General features: G+C 39.2%; 2 protein-coding genes across 2 annotated transcripts in view; one reads left to right on the top strand and one right to left on the bottom strand.

Annotated features, from left to right (window-relative positions):
• The window catches only part of EDRF1 (erythroid differentiation regulatory factor 1), a 28,284-nt gene extending 12,882 nt beyond the window's left edge, over positions 1-15,402 (bottom strand). The window contains exons 1-14 of the mRNA XM_068400113.1: positions 15,255-15,402; positions 13,696-13,904; positions 12,375-12,441; positions 11,346-11,471; positions 10,694-10,818; positions 10,068-10,227; positions 8,705-8,806; positions 8,291-8,412; positions 7,202-7,313; positions 6,322-6,469; positions 6,139-6,247; positions 5,697-5,808; positions 1,452-1,712; positions 43-114 (exon numbers count right to left, since the gene is read on the bottom strand). Of these exons, the coding sequence (XP_068256214.1) occupies positions 43-114; positions 1,452-1,712; positions 5,697-5,808; positions 6,139-6,247; positions 6,322-6,469; positions 7,202-7,313; positions 8,291-8,412; positions 8,705-8,806; positions 10,068-10,227; positions 10,694-10,818; positions 11,346-11,471; positions 12,375-12,441; positions 13,696-13,904; positions 15,255-15,320 (1,791 nt within the window). The 5' untranslated portion in view covers positions 15,321-15,402. The remainder of the gene's footprint in view (positions 1-42; positions 115-1,451; positions 1,713-5,696; positions 5,809-6,138; positions 6,248-6,321; positions 6,470-7,201; positions 7,314-8,290; positions 8,413-8,704; positions 8,807-10,067; positions 10,228-10,693; positions 10,819-11,345; positions 11,472-12,374; positions 12,442-13,695; positions 13,905-15,254) is intronic.
• Positions 15,403-18,467: 3,065 nt separating this feature from the next.
• Positions 18,468-24,276, top strand: TEX36 (testis expressed 36). The gene is made up of 4 exons (XM_068397465.1): positions 18,468-18,509; positions 19,884-20,015; positions 22,603-22,683; positions 23,995-24,276. The coding sequence occupies exons 1-4, from the start codon at positions 18,468-18,470 to the stop codon at positions 24,274-24,276; spliced, it is 537 nt and encodes a 178-aa protein (XP_068253566.1).
• Positions 24,277-24,970: the final 694 nt, after the last annotated feature.

The following is a 24,970-nucleotide window of genomic DNA, read 5'->3' as shown; positions in this document are numbered from 1 at the left end:
GTACTAGGTGAAATACCATTAGAAAGTTGACAGTAAACTTACCTCCAGGACGTAGTTGAGCACTAGCCGGCAGCGCTCCTCAGTGCCGTGGCAGACAGGAAATGTGCAACTAGGCTTCATTGAGGGGGAACAGGAAGAGAATAAACATTCAGCATATGAAATGTCAAAATTACTGGCTAGAAGATGCAAATAGAACATCTTTCCTTTATCTTAGTGAGGAATTCATATCCTGCTCATCTACACCTGGTCTCTCCTGGTAATCCCAAACACAATGCAAAGAGGAGAAGAGATGACTCTATTCTGTAACAGGAATTACAAAAGCATCCACAGATGGTCTGCAATGCAGACCCAGAAAGATAAGCTGATTCAATGCTATACAGAAATCATTTCTTCAGCCTACACATAGAAGTTGCACTTTCGTCACCTTTGAACAACTCAAGGTCCTGTTGTTTTTTTTTTTTTTTTTGAGGGGTTTGTATTTTTGTTTTCTTCTGGGGTAGAGTAGAAGGGGGAGAAGAAAGAGGAAATTGAGCGCTTCTGCACCTGTACAAACTGTTGTATTTTCAGCTGATGGACCTTGAAGTGTTAGAAATTAAGACAGCAATAAGAGTTAGAATTTTTTTTTTAGGAAATCTTATTCTTTGCTACTCAGCACAGATGTTAGAAAAAACATTTAGCTTTTGACCAATGACAGTCATTTCATCATCATATCCCTATATGGGTAAGACAAGTAAAACATCAGAAAAGTAAAATGCTTTGAACAGTTTCTTCACTGATCTTCCCAGCTTCTCATGTTCCTCTATTTTGTTACAATAATAGTGCACAGAAAGTGCACTGAAGGTAGCAGTCCTACACTTCTGCTGATGTGTTTATGAAGCACACGTATGTCAGTGACGTTTCAGGAATACTATGGTTATGCACCCAGCTGTCCCCTTAAACACATGTACATGTGTGCAGAGTAAAGCTGCATCTCTTTTTTAAAAGTAACTATAACCAAAATTTCAAGGAAAACAAATTGCTGTATTCTGACCAGCTACCTTGGAAAGACAAGTCAAATAGGGAAATCAAAGACTAATTCTATCAATATGATGTAGCTGATGCTCCCAGAAAAAAAAAAAAAAACAAAACAAAAAAAAACACAAAAAAAAGAGCGTTAATATTGCTCCAGAAAAAAATACTAAGATAACCTAGGTATTCACACAAACTAGTGGTCATCTACAGCTCTTACACATGGCCACAGTTGGCAATATTTTTTCTGCTGCCATGACAGGAATACCTTTTCTGTAGCCAGCTATGCAGAATCATGCTGTAAAGGACACGTGCAAGATGGTAGGGGGAAAATCTATGTGAAACCTGCTATACTGTAAAATTCAAAGATCTCAAATTTTATGAGCAGCTTATAAAAAGTTTCTTTCAAGAAAACCCTTAAAAAAGTCCACAACTTCACTTACACGTATTCGATGAACAGACTTGTATTTTTCTGGTACTGATAACTCTCCAACAGATTTGATTATCGCCACTGCTTTATTGTCATCCGGTGGATCAGAACTGTTACTGTAAGAACCATTTTCATCACTGTCTGGCATTTCTTCCTCTTCCTCGCTATAACTTTCATCAGAATTTCCATTTATAGGGAAGTCTGTACTGTCTTCTTTTTTAGGCTCATCCAACTGAAAAAGCTCTGATAACATGTAGTTTGCTGAAGCAATAATCTTTTTAAATAAGAGAGAAAAAAATAGTGATTTGTTTTCAAGTTAAATTTTTCTTTTGAGAGGCAACGTCAATATAATTTGTCTTAGAATGAGGAACAAACAGTACATGCAAGTAGGTACTTGAAAAGTTGTAAATACAAAGTGTACACACACACTGTATGATCATATTTTTGAGCACTGAATTTTATCAATATTTAATAAGCAAACGGCTGGAGACAATATCTTATCAGCTATCCATATATGTGCATGCAGCCCCTGCACTCAAGCTTGCCCACACTTGGTTTTACCCCCACCTTACAAGGTCTTCATTTCTTGTTTTGCAAGCAAGAGCATAAAGGTAAAAACTGGGCATACATGACACCATGGCCCAAGGTGGTTTTGGTGGTGTGTTTTTTTTTTTTCTCTTAAAAGAAAAATAAATAAGGGCAGCTCTTGGCCATCCTATTTACTTCTTTTGAGTGCAATCCTAACAAACTCCTTGTTTATTCACATCTTTTCAGTTTTACAGATTCTCTCAAACTGCAGCTATGCTGCATGCCAGAGAAGCTTTTACTTTCTCCACTTCTGTTCTAATTCAGACAAGAAAGGAAAAATCAGCCATAGAAAAACCCCAGCAGCTATCTTCTTAGTTGATTGTAAGGAGATATTTACTCTTTCTCTTCTCTGGACTGCTGTCACATGGAGAAAAACAAGGAAGTAATGAAAGCTATGTTCTGGCAGGGCTAAGCATTTGGGGCTCTGCATTTCATTTTTTCCTGCTTCTTCACTTCATTCATCTATGTACTTTAATACCATACACGGCCAGAGTTTCAAAATACGTTGATGAATGAGAAAATAGTAGATAGAAGCATTTAAAAACTATCCTGTAGCAGCAGCAACAAGCACAGTACTAAAAATTTAGAGCATCAATTTCAACTTCTCAAAACACAGCAAAACTGACAGCCCAACAAATCAGAGATTCAAATTGAAACTCAAGAGGTCAAACAGGACACCAGGGCACAAACAGCATATAATTATAGATGTAACTGTAGCTTGCTTTTTATAGTGATAAAGGAAATAAAACTATACAGTAAGTCAGGAGAAATACAACAGCCTAAACCAAGCAGCATTCCCCCCTGCTTCGGTTTGGTTTTATACAGAAATAAAAAGCCTTGAGGCAACATGTACCAAAGTTCAACCTCCTTTCTTGCCCAACTGTACTGTGCAGTCCTGTGCATGTCACTGTAACCTCTCCCCTTCCACTCAAAAGAGAAGGAACATGAACACCTGGAAGCCAACCTGGTCGAGCATCGGACTGTGCTCCAGAACACTTCCACACTCCCATCAAAGACTAAGACAGCAAGATGAGAACTATGTATACACACTATAGGCACATATACATACACTTTTTTCCTCTAAGAGCAGAAGTGCTTAGAGAAAAGGTTTTAATGGAACCATAAATACACCTAACAATTAAGCCAGTAAGAACAATACAATAATATTCCTTATGATAAATGTTAAGCCCTTTTCTTTCTCCCTCAATTTTAGTTGAAGACTGAACTCTTGGCTCAGCCAACTCTCACACTCCTATCATGAGGCATGTTGACACTGAGAGATGAGTCAAGTCTGCTAAGAAATTTGGATCTATTTTTTTTTTTAAAAAAAAAAACCAAAACACCATACCAAAACAAACACACAACACCTACATGCTTTAAAGTGACCTGCTTTTGGGCCCCTGACCCCTGAACTGGAACGAACGATTTTATACGATGTGCTTAGGCCTCACCTGAAACTACTGACTCTTGTGTAGCTCCAGCATTATGCAAACACTAAGTAAAGGTTGAACTTTTGGATTTAGGCACCTTAAGAAGGATCTGACTGCCAAAAGACTTGCCTTATTGCTTCATGCACACAGAGAGGGATTATGACAGGGCATAAGTTCTAGAACATATTTTTACAGTGAAATCTCTTGCTTTCAAGATGCCTTTTTTCCCCAACACCGAGTGAGTGTCAAGTGAAGGACTTGCAATGAACTCCCCTGAAATTCACCTTGGGGATATCAACTCCTGCATTTTACTGCCTGAACATTCCGATTATAAAAAAGAGTTAGGACTAATTTCTAAAACACAGCAATAGGGTAGGCCAGGGATGGGAATTTAAAAAAAAAAAAATTCAGTGACAAAAAATTTGTTCCCACATTCCTTTCTTCTGCTTCCCAACATCCTCTCTACTTCTGACTGTTCAAAAAAAGATATTACATTTACTGCCACTGAAGCCCTCTATTTAGGACAGCACGGTTACTTACAGTTCCTGGTTTTGGTAATAAAGGGCACGTTCTAGCTCCTGGTTCTGCTGGAGTCCAGTGAGCTGCACCAGAATACAGTCTGGCAATTGCACACAAAGCAGAATTGTGATACAGGTTCTCCACAGTAGCACAGCTGTATGATCTGAGCTATGTTAAGTAACTTTCCATCATTTGGAAAATTAGACATTTGGCATTAGACATTTGTCTGAGCTGCCAACCAAACAACATTTTACATTTCTGGTGTATTTTTGGAGGGCTTTTTGCAGAGGTAAAAAAAAAAAAAAAAAATCCCAGAAAATTAGTTATTCTACCAGGCTGTTTTCTGAACCAACACAAAACTGCGGAGAAGGCAAGGGAGGCCACCACTGTGCAGGAGTGTGAATATTAACTAGCTCAAATAAGCACTCTCTCCTGCCCTACTAAAAAGTTACTTACAGAGTTAAAAATTCCATATAGGAAAGAGAAAAGGATTCAAGCCTGATCAAGTTTAGAAGAGAAAAAACCAACTGGTAAAGAATGAGTATTACCTGTTCTAAAAGCTTATAGATCACAAGAGGTAAATGAGAGGAGGATCTTATGCAAGAAAGAAAAATAATTTTCAAGAGCTTCTAGTGGGATTTTGAGAGCTTTCCACAACTTTAGAAAGAATCTACAAAATATTTATTAATTTAGTTAATATATGCCACGTCCTCTCTTGTAATCTATTTCAAAGACAATTTAGATTTTTCACATCACATTTTTGGGATCAATTTTCAGTTAAAAACAGCTTAAATCTAGACCACTTACACGTGAATTAAGTTATACTTTGGATTAGATTTCAGTTTCAGTATAGATATTTCTTTTTGAAATTTATGATGTGTTGCTTATAAATAGTATAATTGTTAAGTTATATGTTAGTGTACCATAGCCTGCATAAAGCAGCTCCTGTCCAATCAACTTCCAAGCCTCCTGCAGTAGCCCAGTTTACTTTTTTTGGTTAAATGCATTTCTTAGAACCAAGTTATCTGGAATAAAGGAGGTCAATACAGCTTCATCTCATTTTTGTTACTTTTCTTACTGCTTTACAAAGTGCAGATCATCTCAAGGTATCGATGGTGGATACAAAGGTCTAATGAAGAGATCAAGAGGTTCTCTTGAGGTTCTTTTTCTGACTCTCCCACCTACCACAGAATAATTGAGGTTGGAAGAGATCTCTGGAGATTGTCTAGCCCAAACCCCTTGCTCAAAGCAGGCTGCTCAGGATCACGTCCAGTCAGGCTTTGAGTATCTCAAAGGATGGAGACTATAACCTCTCTGGTTGACCTGTCCCAACATTCAGCCACCTTCAGAGTAAAAGTGTTTTTTCTTATATTCACATTTTATGATGCCTAGCTAAGATCTGCTTCAGTGCCTGTACAGCTTCCAGACACAAAAGGGCTCTTTGGGAACAAGAGCAAGAGAACAAATGTAATGACAAGTTCCTTTTTAGAGCAGAAGACTCATACAGCAATGAGGGTCAGTGAAGGCTACCAATTAAAAAAAAAAAGAAAAGTCTGAGGTTTCTTTAAACATAAATCAATTTCTAAATTTTATTTATAAATTTAAATCCTTTCCCTTGCAGAGGGAGGAGGAAGTACCACAGAAAATATAACCAGATGTATTACGATGACAGCATTTCCATTGTATTTACACAAAGCTACAAGAAAACACATAATGCTTACTTGAGGGTGTCTGCCATTGTCCAGTAACTTAAGACAATTAAGGAGCAATGTTCTGATAGTGCCATAGTGTTTCTTGTTCTGGTTTTTCTTCAGCATCATATTACAAGCAACCCTAAAAGAAAGTTGAACAAAACAGTAAATCCCTGGATAATTCCTTTGTGCTAGAAGAAAAAAGCTTTGAACAATCTCACTGCAAATGTAGATCTCCTGAACTTTATGATGGGTCTAAAGATTCACTCTGCAAGAGTGTAGTTTACATGAAGAAATGGTGAAAAGGAGAAAGTCTGTTTTGATTTAGTGGGACTGAGGCTTACCAAGCTTACGTGTAAAAGAAGATTTTCATTTAATGCATTTTCATTTCATCATAATTTTTGGTCTGTATTCTTAACAAGTACAACCGTACCAAGAACTAAGTATTACAACAAAAATTACAAAAACTCACTTGTACAGAAGAATTGCCACTGGCATTGTAAAAGGGTTTTGGTATTTGTCTTCTGTCTCTTCACAAAGGGTGGTTAGGTCATAGAGCTTCACTATATCACTCCCACTTGCTGAAAGATAAGACCTTTCATTAATCAACATGACACTAACGTAAATCTTTTCAAATTGATCTAAATCTGCTTACCCTTAAATAACCAATAAGTATGTCCTTCTTTGGTGCAATTTGATTTCAGAAAAGATAAGATATTTTGAGCAATATCTTTTATCACTTTGGTAGAAAAATTAGAGTTTTCCAAATTGGGAATATCTTCAGTCTTGATCATTTCATATTTCTGCAAGAAATTATGTTAAAACTCAAGATTAGGAGGGTTTTATGCCACCTACCTCTCCAAAATCTATAGATCAGTGTCTCAATCAACTGCTAAAAGAAAGGCTACTATTATGATACAGTGTCACAATAAATTGAGTTAATTTCTAGGATTTACTTTAAAAGCAAGCACATCGTGATTACACTACTCAATGGAAGTTTTAAAGAGGACTCATTTCTATGACAAACATGGTGAAGTAAACGGAAAACAAAAGGTGGGGGAAAAAAAGTGGTGAGGGTGCAACATTTAGCTATTACTTCAATGAAACCTACTCAGCCTTGTATGTGGCAGCATACAGTTGCAGACAACAGAAACTCAGCTGGTATGTGTGGTCTATTGTAAAATAGTAAACACAAACAAAAACTTTAAAAGCATGCATCTATCTTGGGCAGTGAACACTACAGATTTTAAGATGCAAGAAACTGATGTATTTCTGCTGCTACATTTCTTATTTTTGCCTTCATTCATACATCGGGGGAAGGAGGAATCTTGCATGCATGGAAGGGAGAAAAAAAAGAGAACACATTATTTTGGATGACTCTTGCAAGCTGTGTAGATGCTTCTCATTCTGCAATAAAGGATTTTTGTCATTTTTTTTGTCAGAACAGTAAGTTAGAAGGAGATCTGTTACAACTGAAGCAATTTCAGAAACTGAAGAACGGATGAACTAGGCATAATGCAATGAGACAGACTTACCTGAACAATTCCATTAACATGAAAGCACATCACAAGCTCTGGTACATTGCATATTAAGTTGTCCAACCAATAGTCAATGCCTGTCAGCACATTTATTGGCTTGTTGTTATCCCTAAAACCAAATATTTCAGGTGTTAAGTCTTCATTTACTCTTCAGAAAATATTAGAGATGTCTACTAATGGGATTTAGATTTTAAGACACCTGAGTGGATGGATACTAAAACAACTATTTGTGAATTGTTGTATTTTAAAGCAGCAAACAAGGAGTTATATCAAACAAAACAGACACACTGATCTCTCCAGTGGAATACACTCACATTCCCTCAGCAATTTTGCATTTTTGCCCACACTTATACTGAAACTTTAACAAGCTTCAGATGTCACGCTATTACTGAGATAATAAGTACTTAAGAAGTTCTAAAGGAAGAGCAGTATTAGCTGCAACTAATTATAGCACAAGCCTTCTCCCAGACCTTCCAAAATTCCTTGCAATGCAAGGTACTGTTAATTCCCAGACATGTCTTAAAAAGATGATAAATACACCAAATGACTTTCATGTTTTTGCCTATGCACTGACAGGAACAAAGGCTGGCGAACAGTAAGACAGTCAGAACTTAAAACTTGTGACTATAGTAGTTCTAAGTACTTAATTAAGTGCCCAGCTAGCAGTTATTGAAATTCAGAATGCCAGTAAGAGACATATTACTGCCCTCTTTTATAAAAATAGCAATATAATGAAATCAAAGATTAGATATATAGAAGTGTTTTAACACTTAACAATCACACTGAAGTCAAGAAAGGTTGCAAACCACCAGTACTTTCAAATAGAGATTTAGTTACACATCCAGAAAAAGCAGCAGAGCATTTCAAGTCCCAGTGCAGTGGCATTGCATTGGGACTGTTTCTGTTTTCCAGCACTTTACAATGCCACCGCCGTTTAAGTCTAAAGCATGAATTTTATTTTTATTTATTTTTACTGCACATAAAAATTAAGAGTCAACCCGACAAAATGCAGATAGCTGAATAGGAAGCAAAGCAACAAGTCAGTCAAGGCTGGCATATATATATCTCACTAGCTTCAAAACTCACCTGAGACGCAAGCTCACAGCAGGGTATCTCCCACCTCCAAATATCGGCATATTTGATCCTACTAACATGTGGATATCTTCAAAGGTCCACAAGATATTGCGAACAAAGTCATTTTTAAGTCCCTTCATTAAGGGAAAAAAAATTGGTCTATAAATCACTGTTATAAAACACGTTCTCTATGACATTCTGGGGAATTATGAGAAAGCAAGAAGCAAAAGCAGCAAATAAAAGACAGCACATAATGAACTATGCTACGCATTGACATTAATGTAAAAGACCGAGATCACAGATGCCACAAAAGCTACTTCTACAGGGGACTTAGTTTTTCTCTTGGTTCCAATTCAGACCAAATTTTAAAATGGTTGATTAAATTGGGGGTTCAGTGTTTGAGCTCAAATTTCACACATAGCATACCTGACTGTTTTCCCCGTCATTGAACAAAGTAGTCAGGTTTTGTTCTTTGGGGGCTGAGGCCACATGCCCCACTATATATGAGGGTTCAAGAGGCACATTTCCCTGTGAAAAGCACAAGGATAAGGAGTGATTCTGCTGCTGAGGTAAAGTTAGGCCATTTAAAAAAAAATCTGAACAACAAAAGCATACAAGGGAGAAACCTTCACCTCTAACATCTTTAAATAAATATGTATTAAACTACAAAAAGCCTCTAGTCAGTGACAAGAATGCATCTTTTCTATAGCTAGTACCAGAATTTTGTACTTTACATTGTCATAGGCTTTGGAAAGAAATCAGAAAGTTTTTCTAGAAATCTTTTATTACTCCAGGGCCAGCACCAGATTATCAGTCTCTAGAATATAAAACCTCTATCCTGATGTCTTATTTATAAATTGACACGGTACAAATGCACAACAGCTTCTTTATGATAAATTAGGCAATAGCTCCTCAAGAAGGTGGAAGAGAAAAGTAGTATTTTTCTAAAAGCGTTCAAATACTAAAATATTTCTCCACTTTAGAATATTACTACATCACAATACATGCAGTTACAATCTTATGGATAATGTAGGTTGGAGCCTTGATAAGTTATTTGACAAGGCTGACCAAATAATTTGACATACCAGCTGGTAATACTGTCCAAGCATATCTATAGCATCATTATTAATGTAGACTGAGTACAACAGATCTTTCAACCTCTTGAAAATTTAATCAATTCCTGTATTATATTACTCAAGAAAACCACAGGAATTAACAGTTTTCATAAATAAGCTTAGCCACAAACTCAAATCCTGGATTAGGGCCTAATACTAATCACAGTTTGTTGCATAATTACTATAAACATCTCTCCCTTCCACTTGTGTAATCTCATAAGCAACATTTACAAATACTTGCTAACTGTTTTGCAAATGTTTTCATAGATCTTCATTTTCCTCTTCACCTAATAAATTCAGGGCCACCACAGATTCATTTTAACAGCAGATTTAAAAAGAACAGCCAAAACCTTCTGCTTCCATACACACCTTCCAAATATCAGATTTTCCCACTTTTAGGTAAAGTCATTGAAGACTACTCCTAGCCAAATGTTTTGTTTCTCAAAACTGCATAGATAAATATGAATTCAGTATTACAGTGACAGAAAAAAATAATTTCTGAAATTTGGGGCTCTGAAACACTGGCATAAGCTAAACCACACATAATGCCAAGTCCTTCTAACACCTTTGTTCATTTCTTTCAGCAAAGAGTACTGAAGCAGCACCTTTGAAAACCTTTCAATATATATGTCTACAAAACCTAAGGTGTCATTTAAAACATTATAGACACCAACCTGGTTAGAGGCACCTGGATCTTCAGATAAGGAAGAAGGCATTTCAAATGGAGCTGGCCAGGAGGCCCTTCCTGCTTCATCACTCTCACCTGAAACAGGACCCTCCTGGTGCTGTTTTGAAGTGGAAGGAACAGGCTGAGCAGCTCCATCTCCATTAATGCTGACAAAGCAACATTAAAAAGTTGACAATATGCAAACAGATGCATTTTAGAATTGTTATATTTGATGCACTGTTCTCAAAGAATGACTTTGCTAATATGCTAAAAGATTGCTATATTGACAAGTTGTTCTTTGCTCAAACTCTTCCAAAATAACAGCAGGTGTCACAATTTACCTTGCTTGTTTTAAGTTGTTCTTCCCTCAAACCCAGAAATATTGACATATACAGTTAATTAAGTCATGCTGTTTATTTTATTCTTTAATACTTTAATTTTACTTTTAAATACTTCAATTTCTGTTAAAACATTTACATGTTATTTCCTGATCTCAGCCCTCAATTTCCTCTGTATGAGGATAAATCAGTAAATAAGACAGACTGTAAGGGAATTTTAACATTTACTTCAAGACAAGAAACCAGGCAAAAGTCAGCGGTGCAGAATTCAAGATTCATGCAGACATAAGGTTACCTGTAATACAAAAATTTAGAAAGTATAGCCTTCTGGTACCAATGTTCTTTACTCTTCTTTTTTCGCTGCCACTTCTGATCAATCAGCCTTTGATAAAACTCTTTCAGCCATGTCCAGTCCCCTGTCTAGGCAATATCACAGATATGAAATTAGTGTCAAGAAACATCTACAAAGTAAACCAAGTGACATAATAACTTACAAATACTCATCCACAATAGTGAAAAACCTCAAACCCCAAAAAAAAAACAAAGTAACTTCACAGCTAAATCCTTGAATGGGTCATTTATAGAAAATGTATCTTCTAAAAAAGTTACATTCTTACTGAAAAGTTGACTTTCTAATAAAGTCAGATACATGGTAAGAGATTACACAGTAACAATTACTTATTAATAAAAAAAATAATAAAATAGTATAGCAATACTGAAGTAATTATAGGAAAGTGGGACATGGAATTTTAATCCTACAATACCATAAATATAGGACATCAGATGCAGTTCATGGGTAAATAGATTGCTGCAGAATAGAGCACCTTTTGTGCTCGCATATGAGTCTCAGGAATTTTGATACATACTTGCTTTCTTGCTGGCTACACTGTTCTTGAAATAATGCACTCTGACCATATGACATGTTTAACAAAAAACAAATGGCTAACCTGAGACGATCTCATGAAGAGTTCTTGAATATCGAGCTCATCCAACAAAAGCGTCCGCCCGATGCGATGTACTGCCATGCTCACATGTGACTTGCTATAAGGTATCTTCAGAAGTTTTTTAATATTCTTGCAGGAGAAAAGAGAACAGAGATAACATTCAATATAATTATACTGCATTGTAAGACAATTCTTAGGAAGCAAAGAATACACTACTAACATTGGAAAGGCATGGGCAGGCAAATAAAACCTTATAGTGCCAGTGATTTTAAGGCCATTCCACAAGTTGCATTTGTTGAGGTCACAGAACATGGATGACAGTGCTAAAGAGACCAAGTAGTCAGTATAAACCACATTCATGGTTTAAACATGATGTCTCTTTGGATCATCACAACCAGGTATCATCGAAATTGACAAAAAAATGCAATGGGATTGTTTGGATTTTAAAAGCTGTATCTTCACCACAGGAATACCAACACTTTGTCAGATATCCAGAGGAATCTGGACAGAGATCTAAGTCTGAATAAAAATCTGCCAAACATCAACACTGAGACAGTAAATGAGTATGTGTTTCCTCTTCTGAATAGACTCATCTGAATTCTACAGATATTACCAGCACCAAAAAAGCTGGCAAAAATCAGAGGAAAGAAGAAGAAGGTTGGAAGGGGGGGGCATCTCTTTAGACAAGAATAGAAAATAAATCATCTTAAGAGTAACAATTTACATCAAAATAACCAATTTCAAACACAAGACAACTACACTGCAAGACTGATGTGCTGCATTCACTAAACTGCATATTTTAGCTGAAGATTATTTGTAGAAATCCACAGGAAATATGATTTTATCTCTACATTTCTTATTCAGTAACCACAACTACCTTAAATGACAGAGTGAAAGTTAGGTGATCTGTTTGTGTTTCACTTTTACTTTTCCTCAAAGGACACAAAGATGACAGAAGCCATGACAGTACCTTAAAATAAGGTTTATACAACGTAAGAGTTTGAATGATAGAACTTTAGAAGTTATACATACCTCTGAATCAGACACAACATCGACATCATTTCCAACTGAGTCAATGAAGTCATATGCCATCCCAAAGCTGTTTAGAAAATATTACAAGTTAAGACAAATGCAGTGTGACATTAAACAGACCTGTTTTTTTAAGCTTATTAAATCTTTGAAAGCTTTTTATTCATTTAAAAAAAAGTCTAGCTAAACATTACCAGGTGTAATGAGGTCTAAAGTTAATTAACAAAATAATTTCATTTTTACATTCTACAAGTTTTTCAAAGACATCTTTGAAAGCGCTTAGATACAATTTCAAGACATTCTAAAAGACAGGTTACGTTTTGTTGAAATCAAGAAAATCAGAACTATTTAAAGTGTTTGTTAAGACAGCTACGGGAAATAAGAGAAATTGAGTTTCTCATTTTTGTTTTTTAACACTAATAATGAGAACAGTTTTTCAAAGAGTTTCTCTTTAAGGCATTAAGCACATTAGATACTTTCATTTTTGCAGCTATCATTTCATTTTACCTCTTATTTCTGTTTTCTAAAACTGGCCTACATGATGTAACAGACACATCCTTGGATCTTCATCCCCCCTCATTAAGGCCTGTCTAAATTACAAGCTATTTAAGTTAGAATATTTCAATGTACAGATCATGCTTTAAAATTAAACCAGATATTACTACAACCCAAACAAATACATGATGTGCAAGTGTCCAAAGTTATACTTTTGCTATTAGCTTTTTAATACTGACACTAGAGACAGAGATTAAACTGCCAGCCTTTATTTGACAAATAAACATAATATGTAAAATAAACAGTAAGAATTCATAAAGCCCTGAGAAACACATTACTCTGCTCAAAAACATAGATCTCCTAAACCAGATTATGAGGATTTAAACACAGACCCTCCACAAACTGTTAAAATTTCACTAACTAGCTGACTTAGTGTGAATTTGCTTGTTCAGCACAGCATTTAAGCCTCCTATTTATAAACACTCTGAACTCAACTCATCCAACTATCTAACAAACATCCATACTGAAAGGCAACACTGCTTTTGGGGTTTGCCCCTTATTTCACCTTCTGTGTTCACGCTTGACATGACTATGAAATTTCTTTTGCCATTAGTTAGCCAGGTCCAGTTTCTAAAGATCCAGAAGAGCTATAAATTGGCTCTGTAACTTTCAAGGGGAACCACATTTGTTCCATTGTCATCTGTTATCAAAGCTATCAATAGCCAGTTGCTACGATAAAGTCTGTAACTTTATACTTTACATAAGGTCCAAGTTCACTATTAGTATTATTCTGAAAGGCCTGGAGAACACAGAGCCTGCTGTTATTTACCTTGAAAATGGTTTACTTTTTTTGTTGTTGCCAAGAATGGTTGTACCTGCTGGTCCCAGCTCAGCGCTTTCACGTAACCAGTTGGCAGGCGGAAGCTTCAAGTCCGTTTTCTCCTGAAGACGGGCAAACGCTGCTTGTGGTGGGGCAGAGGAGTATTTCACCACAGCACTGCTTTTCACTTCATTGCCTCCAAGAAACAATACCGGCCCCTAGTTTTCAAAGAGAAATCAGTCTTTCATTTATAAAATAATAGCAATTAAAACTATCAGACTTGCTCTATGATAAGCTATTTTTAATGGTAAGCAACCAAAGCCCAGACCTGGATTTACCTATAACTTTTTCCTGCATATACTCAGAAGTATTTGAGTTACCCTAATTTCAACATTTGCATCAAGCATATGCTCCACTTTATGAGTTATAAGGCTAAAGTGCTATTAAGGTCAGCTCCACATGGAATGTGAAATTACTCAGAAAGGCCAAAACTAAAATATAACTCCCACTAACGCTGCAGAAGTTTGTGAATGTAAGTGTTCACTAACACTGACATTAAAGCTGAGGGAGGTTGTAGTGAAGTGGGAGTCGGCCTCTTCTCCCAGGCAACTAGCGATAGGACAAGAGGACACAGCCTCAAGCTTCGCCAGAGGAAGTTCAGGTTGGACATTAGGAAGCATTTCTTCTCAGCAAGGGTCATTAGCCATTGGAAGGGGCTGCCCAGGGAGGTGGTGGAGTCACCATCTCTGGAGGGGTTTAAGAAAAGACTGGACATGGCACTTAGTGCCATGGTCTAGTTGACATGGTGGTGTCAGGGCAATGGTTGGACTCGATGATCCCTGAGGTCTCTTCCAAGCTGGTTGATTTTGTGATTCTGTGATATTTCTGCCTTAATAAGTAAGCCTTATGACTGCATATTTCTTTCCAAATACAGCAAAATACACAGCTGTCACACCTGTGTTAAGAGTTTTGAACCGATATATGTGAAGGAAAAACAGATCCACAGGACACTATTTATGTAAATAGAACGCAGCACACTGCACTTAAGCATAACAACAGAAAGAGTGCTGACAATTAAAGCTTAATCATAATTAGTACATTCCCTACCGTACTGCAGCCCTGACAATAGCATTCCCTTACTCGCCGAACTGGAACGAGGGTGCACGCCTATGAGGCCACTTAAAACATCACTGTGGGCTGTGTTTACAGCCCCGAGCCTGCCGCGGCGAAACTGGCAGCGCCCGGCGGCCCGGCCCCGCTGTCCTCCCCGGCCCCGCTGCCCTCCCGCACCTCAGCCCGGCCCGGCCCGGCCCGGCCCCGCCGCACCGTGACCAGACCGCCTCAAGGTGCCACAGGCGCCCGGCACCGCCGCGCTGCTCCCCGCTGAGGCCGCCAACCCCCCGACACGGGGCAGGCTGAGGCGGGCGGTAGCAGCGGTGGCGCCGCCGGACAGCTCCGGGGAGGCTGCGGGGCTGCGGTGCCTCTCAGCCGCCGGAGCCCCCTCCCGCTGCCCGCCACGGCGGTAGGGCACCGCGGGCAGATCCACGTCGCCTCCTCACCGCCGTTACCTGCTTGGGCTCCTCCGCGTCTCCCCTCAGAGGGGCGGCAGCCCCCACGCCGCAGAGCTCCTCCATTTTCCGCCCGCCCTGCGGTACCAGCCGTGCGGGGCCGGGGCGCTCCCGCGGGCGGCGGGGTGGTCACAGGCCGCTGTCAGAGCCCGCTGCCGGCGGGGAGGCGGGAGGTGCGTCACGACGGGAACAGCCACCTCTCGCGAGACTTCCCAAGAGGCACCAGAGGCGCTGGCCAATAGGAGAGCGCGGAGGGTGGGCTCGCGGGCCGCGGCGCGAGGGGAAGGGGCAGCGGCGGGCAATGGCGGCTGACGGCGGGGCCACTGCTTGCCCCGCTCAGGGCTTGGTGTGACCTTCCTGGGCGGCTTCTTGCCCCCCAGGGGCTCTGAGCCGAAGTGAATGGTTGCGGTAGGGCTGCACCACCACCAGCAGCTAGTCCGGCCGCGCTACTCTGTGCTGTACCAGCAGAGGGAGGTGCTGCAGCCCTCAGGGCGCGTCCCGGTGTGACAGGGAGCTGCCGGGCCTCTGGGGCCTGCCCAGTGCTCCTGGCTGGCCAGGCTTGTCCCAGCCCTATCCTGAGAAAGGACTGCTCCATTGCCGTGTTAGGTAGCTTAGGTAAGGGCCAGTAGGGCTTATTGGTGGGTTTACAGATGTGCTGAATAACTGTAACCTTCATGAAACAAGTGAACACTTGGTGATGGGGCACCTTAGAGCGTGGGGTGATCAAGAGTTGTAGCGTGCTGGCCTCTGCTTATGCACTGAATTTGACAAAGGCTTAGCTGTGATGTCCTAGAGCAAGCAAATGGTGCCATGAATAGATATTTAGTATTTATTATTTTTCTCTTAGGTGGTATTCTTTATTCTCCATGCCACAAGAGACAGTACAGTTTGTGAGTGGTCAGGAAGTACAAATATTGCCTGCCTGTCATCCTCCTAGACAATACACAGAGCAAGCGGGCCAGGGCCTGCCTTTCTTTACTGGAGTATTTCTCTGTCCTACCAGTGATCCTTATGGAGCTTAGATGTTCCTAATCATCTTCAAATTTTTTTCTGTCAAAGTTGATTGAAAACGGCCTAAGGATGTGGAAATTATTATGAGATCTCAGAGACAGAAAGTGCAGTTGCATATGCCTTGTTTCCTTTGTGAACCAAGCTAAAATAGTCTTAATTTTGCATATTTTTACTAACACAAAGCATGTGTCTTTTAGCAGTAACATCATAAATAAAACAATACACTTTGATATGAAAATACACATATAGAATCTATTTAAGAAGTATAATTATTTAAAATAATGTTTTAAAGCAGTTTTAGTCAAACTTTTATTATATTGGACCTATGCTTACTGCCATTGCAGACTGGCGCAACTCATGCTTAATTATTTATTCCTTATGTTCCTTTAGAATCTTTTTATGGTGTTGGGAAGGGACCGTTCAAGTTTCATCCTTAAACTTTTTCAGCTTTACCCATATCTCACTGGAAAACAGCAGTAAATACAAAACTTGCAACCCTTCAGGAAAAAAAAAAAGAGATTCTAGTGGAGTAATAGTTTAAAAGCCAAAGTGCTGTTTGAGTTTACAATAATGGCCCCAAGTTACTGAATGTGAAAGTGAGTAGAATGGAATGAAAACAAATTACAGTTTCCTCTGCCTGTCACGCTCTTTATCCTTCTCTAGTTGTTTCTATTACTGGCTTACGCAGTCTTAAAAATAGCGTGAGTTACCTGCACAGCCTTCTCATCTGATCCTGGCACATTTAGATATCGGTACAGTTCATTACAGTCAAGGCTGAGATGACAATTCAATCATGAAAGTGTTTCAAAACATGTTGCTCTTCCAGCTTGTTTACAGTTGTTGTTGTTTTTTTTTCCTTACCCAAAATTGCATTATCTGGAACAGCTTATTTTTCATAAACAAGGTTTACATTAGCCTCTGTAAATCATCATAAAAGTCATTTACCTACTTTTGTATTTAAAAATAACTTGCAGCGTGGCGTCATTAATAATAATAAGTCCCAAATAATTGCTCTTATCTGTGTTATCAAAAATTCAACAGTTACTTAGAGAAACAGAGTAAGTCATTTAGAAGAAAGCCTTGAAAAACTCCATGATGGCAGCTGGTATTCCCAAATATCATTACCTATCTCTGATAGTAAGATGGAAAACTAGATTTTCCCCCAGGAACTTTGTAATTGCTCTTTGTAAATGGCCATGACTCTCTGAATCATTCATACTTAACTAATACAAGTACTGTATTTTTTCTTGTTCCATTTGCCAGCCGTGGTATCTGATTCCCGCATAAGTTAGCCTTGAATATCAATAGACTGGAAAACAGGCCACTTACCGTATGAGTGTCCTGTTTTTTACAGTCTGTCAAGGCCAAGGAGGCCAAAGTCTCAGTTTGTGCTTGGTTTAGTGAGAAGTTCTGCCTTGTCTGCAGCTCACCTACAGGCTCATTTCACAGCAAGGAAGGGCTTTGTGCCTTGGTTTTTCTTTCTGTGAAATAAGCCTGACATTTTGGCTGGTTCTCCACTTCCCCATCCATAAAAAGATGTTACAAAATGCTATATATATTAAAAAAAAAGGTCTGCTACATCCATCTTAGGGACTATGTGTAATATGAATGAGCAGACTAGGGACTTTTTTGAGCAGCAGGCAAGTGGCACGGTGCAGATGGCAGCCACTGCCAAATGCCTTGATCCCCTGTGATGCCCTGAACCCCCGCCTGGGCAGCACTTGCTGGCAGAGCAAGTTAAATAGTTAGGGATGTTTACAAGTCAGTGCTCAAACTCCAAGGCAAAGAAATCCTTCAGGTGCTGTCAGGTCTTTTTGTTTGTGCCTGCGATTAAGGCGTGTGCGTGTGTAAAGCAATTTTAAAAAGAGCGTGAAGTTACATCTTAAAAAAACATATACCTAATGTCCCTGGGTTTTCTCAGAAATGACCCTCTTCAGATATTACCATTCAGATTGTAAAGTGTCATTGAAGTAATTGTGCAGAACTAGTTAATTTTTAAACAGAACTCCACTTCTCTCCCATTTTAAGACAGCATTCAATACTTGTACCAACCTTTTTTTCCCCTTTCTGCAGTTGACGGGTAAGAGCAGAGTTGCCTTTGCTGCTCTGGATCTTACAGGGAAACACCAGAATCCCTCAGTGACGCAGTCAGGGAGGGTCTGACATCACGGTGGGGGTTCCTGAGTGGGACAAGTGGCCGCCATGGCAACCACGGTGCCCGAGGACACAGAGCCATGCCCAAGGGTCGGGGGTCCCAGCCCCGCAGGCAGCGCGCTGGTGCCTGGGTGAGGGCGGGAGCCCCCATGGGGCTTATTTTATCCTTAAACTCTCTAAAAAACGCTGTGCGAAGGGTGGCTTTGGCCTTCAGCCAGAAACGAGGGTTCCCGTTCCTGACGTTGATGAGGAAAAAGCGCCCTAGACAGTCAGAGGAAGCAGGCTAAAGCAAACGCTGGCAGGATTGTTTTCCAGCAGTGCTGGAGGTCTCGTTATTTTATATTTAGCCCTAGCTGATTATCTTCTGGAAAATGCCAGCTGACGTTTGCCTCGCTTCTCGCCCTGACGAGAAGTGCCACGGCCCCCTTGGAGGCCCTGGGCTGGGGTGTCTCAGCATCCCAGGGCACTGCGGTGCACACCTGGCACAGGCTGTTCTTCCCTCTCTGAACCTTTCTGCCCCTTTGCTCTCGTAAGACCCCACCTGGAGTACTGTGTTCAGCTCTGGGGCCCCCAACAGAAGAAGGACATGGAGCTGTTGGAGCGAGTCCAGAGGAGGGTCACGAAGATGATCCGAGGGCTGGAGCACCTCTGCTATGGAGACAGGCTGAGAGAGTTGGGGCTGTTCAGCCTGGAGAAGAGAAGGCTCCGGGGAGACCTTCTAGCACCTTCCAGTGCCTGAAGGGGCTACAGGAAAGCAGGAGAGGGGTTTTTACAAGGGCAAGTAGTGACAGGACGAGGGGGAACGGTTTTAAACAGAAAGAGGGGAGATTGAGATTAGATATTAGGAAGAAATTCTTTCCTGTGAGGGTGGTGAGACCCTGGCCCAGGTTGCCCAGAGAAGCTGTGGCTGCCCCCTCCCCGGCAGTGTTCAAGGCCAGGTTGGATGCGGCTTGGAGCAACCTGGTCTGATGGAAGGTGTCCCTGCCTGTGGCAGGGGGGTTGGAACTAGATGGTCTTTAAGGTCCCTTCCAACCCAAACCATTTTGTAATTCAGTGATTCCGTGAACCCTTGGGCCTAACGTCTGGCTGAGCTGTTCCCCAAAAAGTTTTGTACTTTCAAACCTACAGTTGCACAACAGCAGGAGCAGTGGTGGGGGGGAAAGAGGTTATAGCACAAGTGGTTTTGCTAGATGCATTATCGCTGTGTAAACAATATGTGGAAAAGTCCTGGAGAAATAATGTTATTGTCTGTTTTACTGATCTGTGTCATAAGGTCTTTATGGTAGGGGTTGTGTTGTGTGGGGGAGGCTCCTGATTTTTCCAGAGGCCACTAGGTGCTGCTGCAATCAAAATAATAAAAAATAAAGGGGAAAATGCAATTTTGCCCACATTTTTGATCAGATTTATGTGTTTTTTTATTGTTGACTTTTTTTTTTAATGGGTCACTATTTCGTTATTTTCTAGTTTGCTCATATTGGAGTATGCCAGAGTCAACCTGAGTCAATTACAAGCTCTGCACTAAAACAGGTCCAGAACTCAGGAGCAGCTCAGTATATTGAGGATAGATTGCCGTTGGGATACAGAGCTCGGGAGCAGGTGAGTTACAGTCAATTTACAGAGCTCCTTTTTGCAAGATAGCGCTTGCTAAGTTATAAGAATAGCACTTATGGTAGTTAGCAAAGCAGTCACAGCGGACTGGCAGACTTTGTGCCTCAGGGAGGAAAATTATCGCTAGCTGTGCTAAGGAAGAAACATATTTCACTCTTACTCAGTTCTAATTTTGGATACTCAAAGTCCTGCTGTAGTTACTGCTCATTTCCAGCATCAGTTACTTTTCCCTTTTATTAGCTACTACAGCTGTTTGAGACACGTTTATGTGCCAGATTATATTATGATCGATCTCAGTCCAAAATCTGTGTGTAAAGCCCTATAAGAACATTTAATTGAAATTTGATGATCTGTTTTGAACTGAATGTCAGAAATTCTGTATATTCAGGCAAAGGATTATTTTTTTGATCATTAAAAAGTTTGAAACTTTCCATTTGAAACATTTTTAAGGCTTGCTTAAAAATGAGGAGATTTGGGACAATTTTGGAAACAAACAAAACACAGTATTTTAAAATCACAAGTATTTAAAATGTTACAATTTCATAAGCACGTTTTTATGTCCTTTTTTTATCATCACACTGAGCTTTGCTTCACCCACCCACTTTGTGCACAGAATATTTTCTATTTTCGTTTTCTCTAAGCATAGCAATTATATTGAGTTCATTTCACAGATTTTGCTGTAATGAAGAGCACAAATGGGCTAGGAAGGAGCATTTGAAAGGGAAGCTTGGGGCTAGTGAAAAGAAAAGATTATACTGTAACATGAGTACACATTATGCTGATATTACTTATAGCTTTCTGTGGAGCATCTGGCCTTAGCCACTGTCTGAAAAGGAGAGCTAGGTTAGAGAGACCTTTCATCAACACTAGTAGGACTGTTCACCTGATGTTTTATGCCTTGTATTTACCAGCCCTTCACTGTTAAAATGAGTCAGTGGAATTCCTGTCTGTCATAAATCAAGAATTGAAATGAGGTCAGCGGTGAGAGTAGGAGGATTCATTAAAGGGGCAAATGAGATGTCACAGGAACAATCTGAGGAAGTTTGTTTATGTGACATTTTTAAAAAATGCTGGTAGAGTGTTGGAAGCTCTCTGCATGTGAAGCTGGATGTCTCTAATCTCTTGTATGAGGGAACTCACTGGCTTTGAGGTTAATTAATTTTCTCAAAAATATAGTACTGTTTAAGCTTATATTACCTCTTATTTCTTACTTCATGATAGTCCTATAATTATTCTGTAATAGGTGTTTTTTAACTGTTAGGTAATATGAGGAATTCTTCCAAGAGGTGATATTCAATATTTGCCACCTTGGTTTTCAATTTTCCTGCAGCATATAGGCACTAGTAATAAATACTATTCCTAAAATAAGACTGACGTGTAATTGCAGTGGGATGTTTTAGTGAGTCTTGCATTTTACTGACTTAGAAGGTGCTTGTTTTTAAACAAATATATGAGAATGTGTCCACTGAATTTACTTAGCCATTGAACTACAGTAGGGTTCAATCTGTATGAGAAAACAAGTGAATGTGTGGCACGTACCTAAAAAAGGTAGAGAATCTGCCTAGTATACCAAATACCCGAAGATATGATCATGCAGCTGACTCCATGCAGGCAGATTTTATATTTGGGGATTCTTCTTGCTGGATCAGGCCTCCAGTAACATTTATCTTTAGAACTGATTCAAATTCACTTACTCTTGAAATACATTTTTTAAATTGTGTTACATTAAAACTTGCTCTTCTGTTTGGAGGTGAATATCACAGTTGGAAGACGAAAAATGTCTTCCACAAAGTTAAAAGTAAAAGTTACTAGAGCGTTTACAGAGAAAAACATAAAGTTCCCACCATGAAGCAGGAAAATAATGCTTGAGGAAGAACAGAGGCAATCTAATAGTCCAGAAGATTTTTCAGTGTTTCAATTTTTAGCTTTTTTAATAATATTGTGATGATATAAAGAAACAAATTTTTTTAAAATTAAATATGTTAAATTACTTTAAAAATAGTTATTTTGCAGTTGTCCTTTTTTCTTCTGGAACTCTAGGTTCATTTTAGAGACTGGATGAACCTTATGTTAAAGAATGAGATTATAAATTAATTATGCAATTAGTACCTCCTCCACTTCCCCTGCAACAGTGTACATGACATTCAGTACATAAATCATAGATTAATTCAGTTTTGAGGTCCCTTTTGTACTTCATTTTAATTAGCTTTAGGCTTACTAGTGAATCAGACAAGGCAATCCTGACATATATCTGGTATTTTGCTGCTTGCAGACAGAATGTAGCATTTCTTATTTGAAAATTCACGCTTTTATATTAATCATGTATATATTCAGCAAGTCAAGGGAATGCAAATCCTCCTGATGATTTTCTAAAAAAAAAATAAAATACAGAGGGTCCACATTACCCCTATAAAATTATGTGAAGTTGAAGATTTAACATATTAATATGACTTCTGTGTTAGAACATAGGCAGCTGTAATTTCAGCATGTCAGAATATAAGAACTAAGACTAGTAGACTCCAAGCAAGGTATGTAAAAATTCATAATCTTTTTTTCAATAATTTATTTTTTTCAGAGAGCTGTGAACAACAATTTCCCCTTTTCTTCTCATGACAACAGACACTGTCTACAGAATGTAGGAGAGTATTTTGATTTTGTAAGTACCCAGCACTGAGAAAAATCAAACAAGTTCATATCTCTCAGTCTGCCAGAGATTAAACACGGTATCTTTTCTCTCCCCTGCAAAAATTATAGATGCTAAAAATTGTGAGAAGGGAAAAATGTAAACAGCAAAGAGAAACACACTTTTTATTAGTATAGGGATGTGACTCCTCTGGGGCTGGCAGAGGTCTGCAGCAGCACAGATGGTCATTGAGAGTGGCAGAATTCAAGGGAAACAAAAAACCCATGACTTGGATCTCTGAAAGGCAGTTTCTAGTAGTCCTGGTTTTTGTGTCTTAACATTATTTTGTACCCAGTTATGTGTCCTATTGGTCTGCTAAAAGTGATTTGCCTTGTGATGAACTTTTGTAGGGCTCTCGGCCACTCATAATTCACAGTCCCACAGATTTGGTTCAGATTCATCTTTATCACAAGTTTAACCAAAATCCATAGGACAGCCACAATATATCTTCAGAAGGTGTTATTTTCCAAGCCACATCTCTTTGTAATATACCTGTTCAAATGTTTATTGCACAAGCAACAACCTTGAATAGAATTTAAATTGTTTTGGGCTTTTCTGTATATGCAACAGTTTCATGTTTTTCCACTTTTCTTAGATTGTTGACATCTTTCTAGGCAGCAAAAGAAACAGTGCAGTTCACAAGATAATGAGTAGAGGAGGAAGCAGCAAATTGTGATATTGAAAGTTTGTCTGACTTTGGGCTCTCTTAGACCTAGATATTTTGGTATTCATTATTCACTGAGTAACCTCCATTTCTGTGCACTTTGTGCAGTGTCTCGTAGTTTTAGAGATACCGATCAACCATAATTCCAAATAAATTTCCTGCAAGCTATGGAGTGTGAAAATCAGGCTCTGTCTCTCTGTGTTTGGACACACAAGGGATAGTTCTGAAATTCAGATTTCATGGTCTGTCTCAGTTTCTTTATTGCAGTCTGGACATAAAATTATTCACCTATTTCTTTAGATTACTCTGAAGATTAATTTAGCCAATAGCTTTGAGTATATAGTATGCAACAGAAATGCAAAGTATAAGTGGTTTATTAGTACTAAGAGATGGAAGGTCAACAGATTTCCCATTATGTATGCGACCAGAAATGTTCATACAGGCAAGTCTGACAATATTATTTTTAACTTGCTAAAGATCAGCCGTGAGTTCTTGAAATCACTGTGGTAACAGCTTCGTTAACTTCCCAGTGGGATAGTGACTGTTACAAGATTCATCTGTGAAACTGTGATTGTAAGTCATATGTTTACATGAATATTTCTTTCCATTTTTTTTTCTAGGGTATGGGCCGGAGGAAGGTGGAACCGGAGAGACGGCAACACAACTCTCTGAACTTTTTCCTGTGGGCTCACGAGTCAGTTCCTAGCAGCAAGGATGGCTTAACCATTTATCAGACATCGTTTGTGGAAGATCAGAATACTGAGAGCCCGATTCATAGGCGGTATCCAAAACACCACTCAGAAAAATGGTGCACTGCCAAACCCGTTCCTGAGAATGAAAAATACCTGCAGCCAAACCACCTTTGTATCACTGACTTATTAGAGCTTTTGCTCAAGATCTGAACTACTTGTGACTCAAATACGTAATGAAATAAACATTTGTGTAAAGCAAATGTGGTGTTACAGTTGAGAGAGTTCATTGAAATCAACAATCATACCTTACTCTGAAGACATGGGTTACTATAAAAGTTTTAATGAAGAGGAGCATTATAAGGAAAAGCATGATTGCACATATTTTTAGAAATACCTCTATTAGGAGAACAGAGGTAGTGATTGTACTTGTGTTATTTGATACTGATTGACCCTCATCTTGATACAAAAGCTCCTCCAGCTTCGGAATCAGTGGTATGGCTGTACCTCAAGCAGCTAACAGCATCTGTGTTGATGGAAGTATATAATGGAGCTGGATCCTTGAGGGTTTACCACACCAGGGAGCCAAAACTGAGTGTTCAGGTAAGAGAGAAACTTTTCTGAAAGGTTTCATGGCTATGAAGGCAGGTTACTAGCCATGAGAGAAACTAGATAAAAAAGAAGCTGTGCATTAGATTGCTGTGCAAAATAACTGTAACGTTTGGTTATAACACAGCAGTTGTCTAAGTAAAGAAAGAAAGGATGTTGTAAACAATGTTTGCATGCCTGTGTGTGCCCTCACAAAGTGTGAGTGTACGTGTGTATGCGGCATTCATGGCAGTAAAGGGAAAAAAGCTCAAGCTGAAAGTGGAAAACTGCATGAAGGTTTGAGTTTGAGGTGGACTGA

Source organism: Nyctibius grandis, chromosome 4 (genome assembly GCF_013368605.1).
Source record: "Nyctibius grandis isolate bNycGra1 chromosome 4, bNycGra1.pri, whole genome shotgun sequence".
Taxonomy (NCBI): domain Eukaryota; kingdom Metazoa; phylum Chordata; class Aves; order Nyctibiiformes; family Nyctibiidae; genus Nyctibius; species Nyctibius grandis.
The sequence above is the reverse complement of the archived record's forward strand: the minus strand, read 5'-3'. Positions and strand labels throughout refer to the sequence as shown.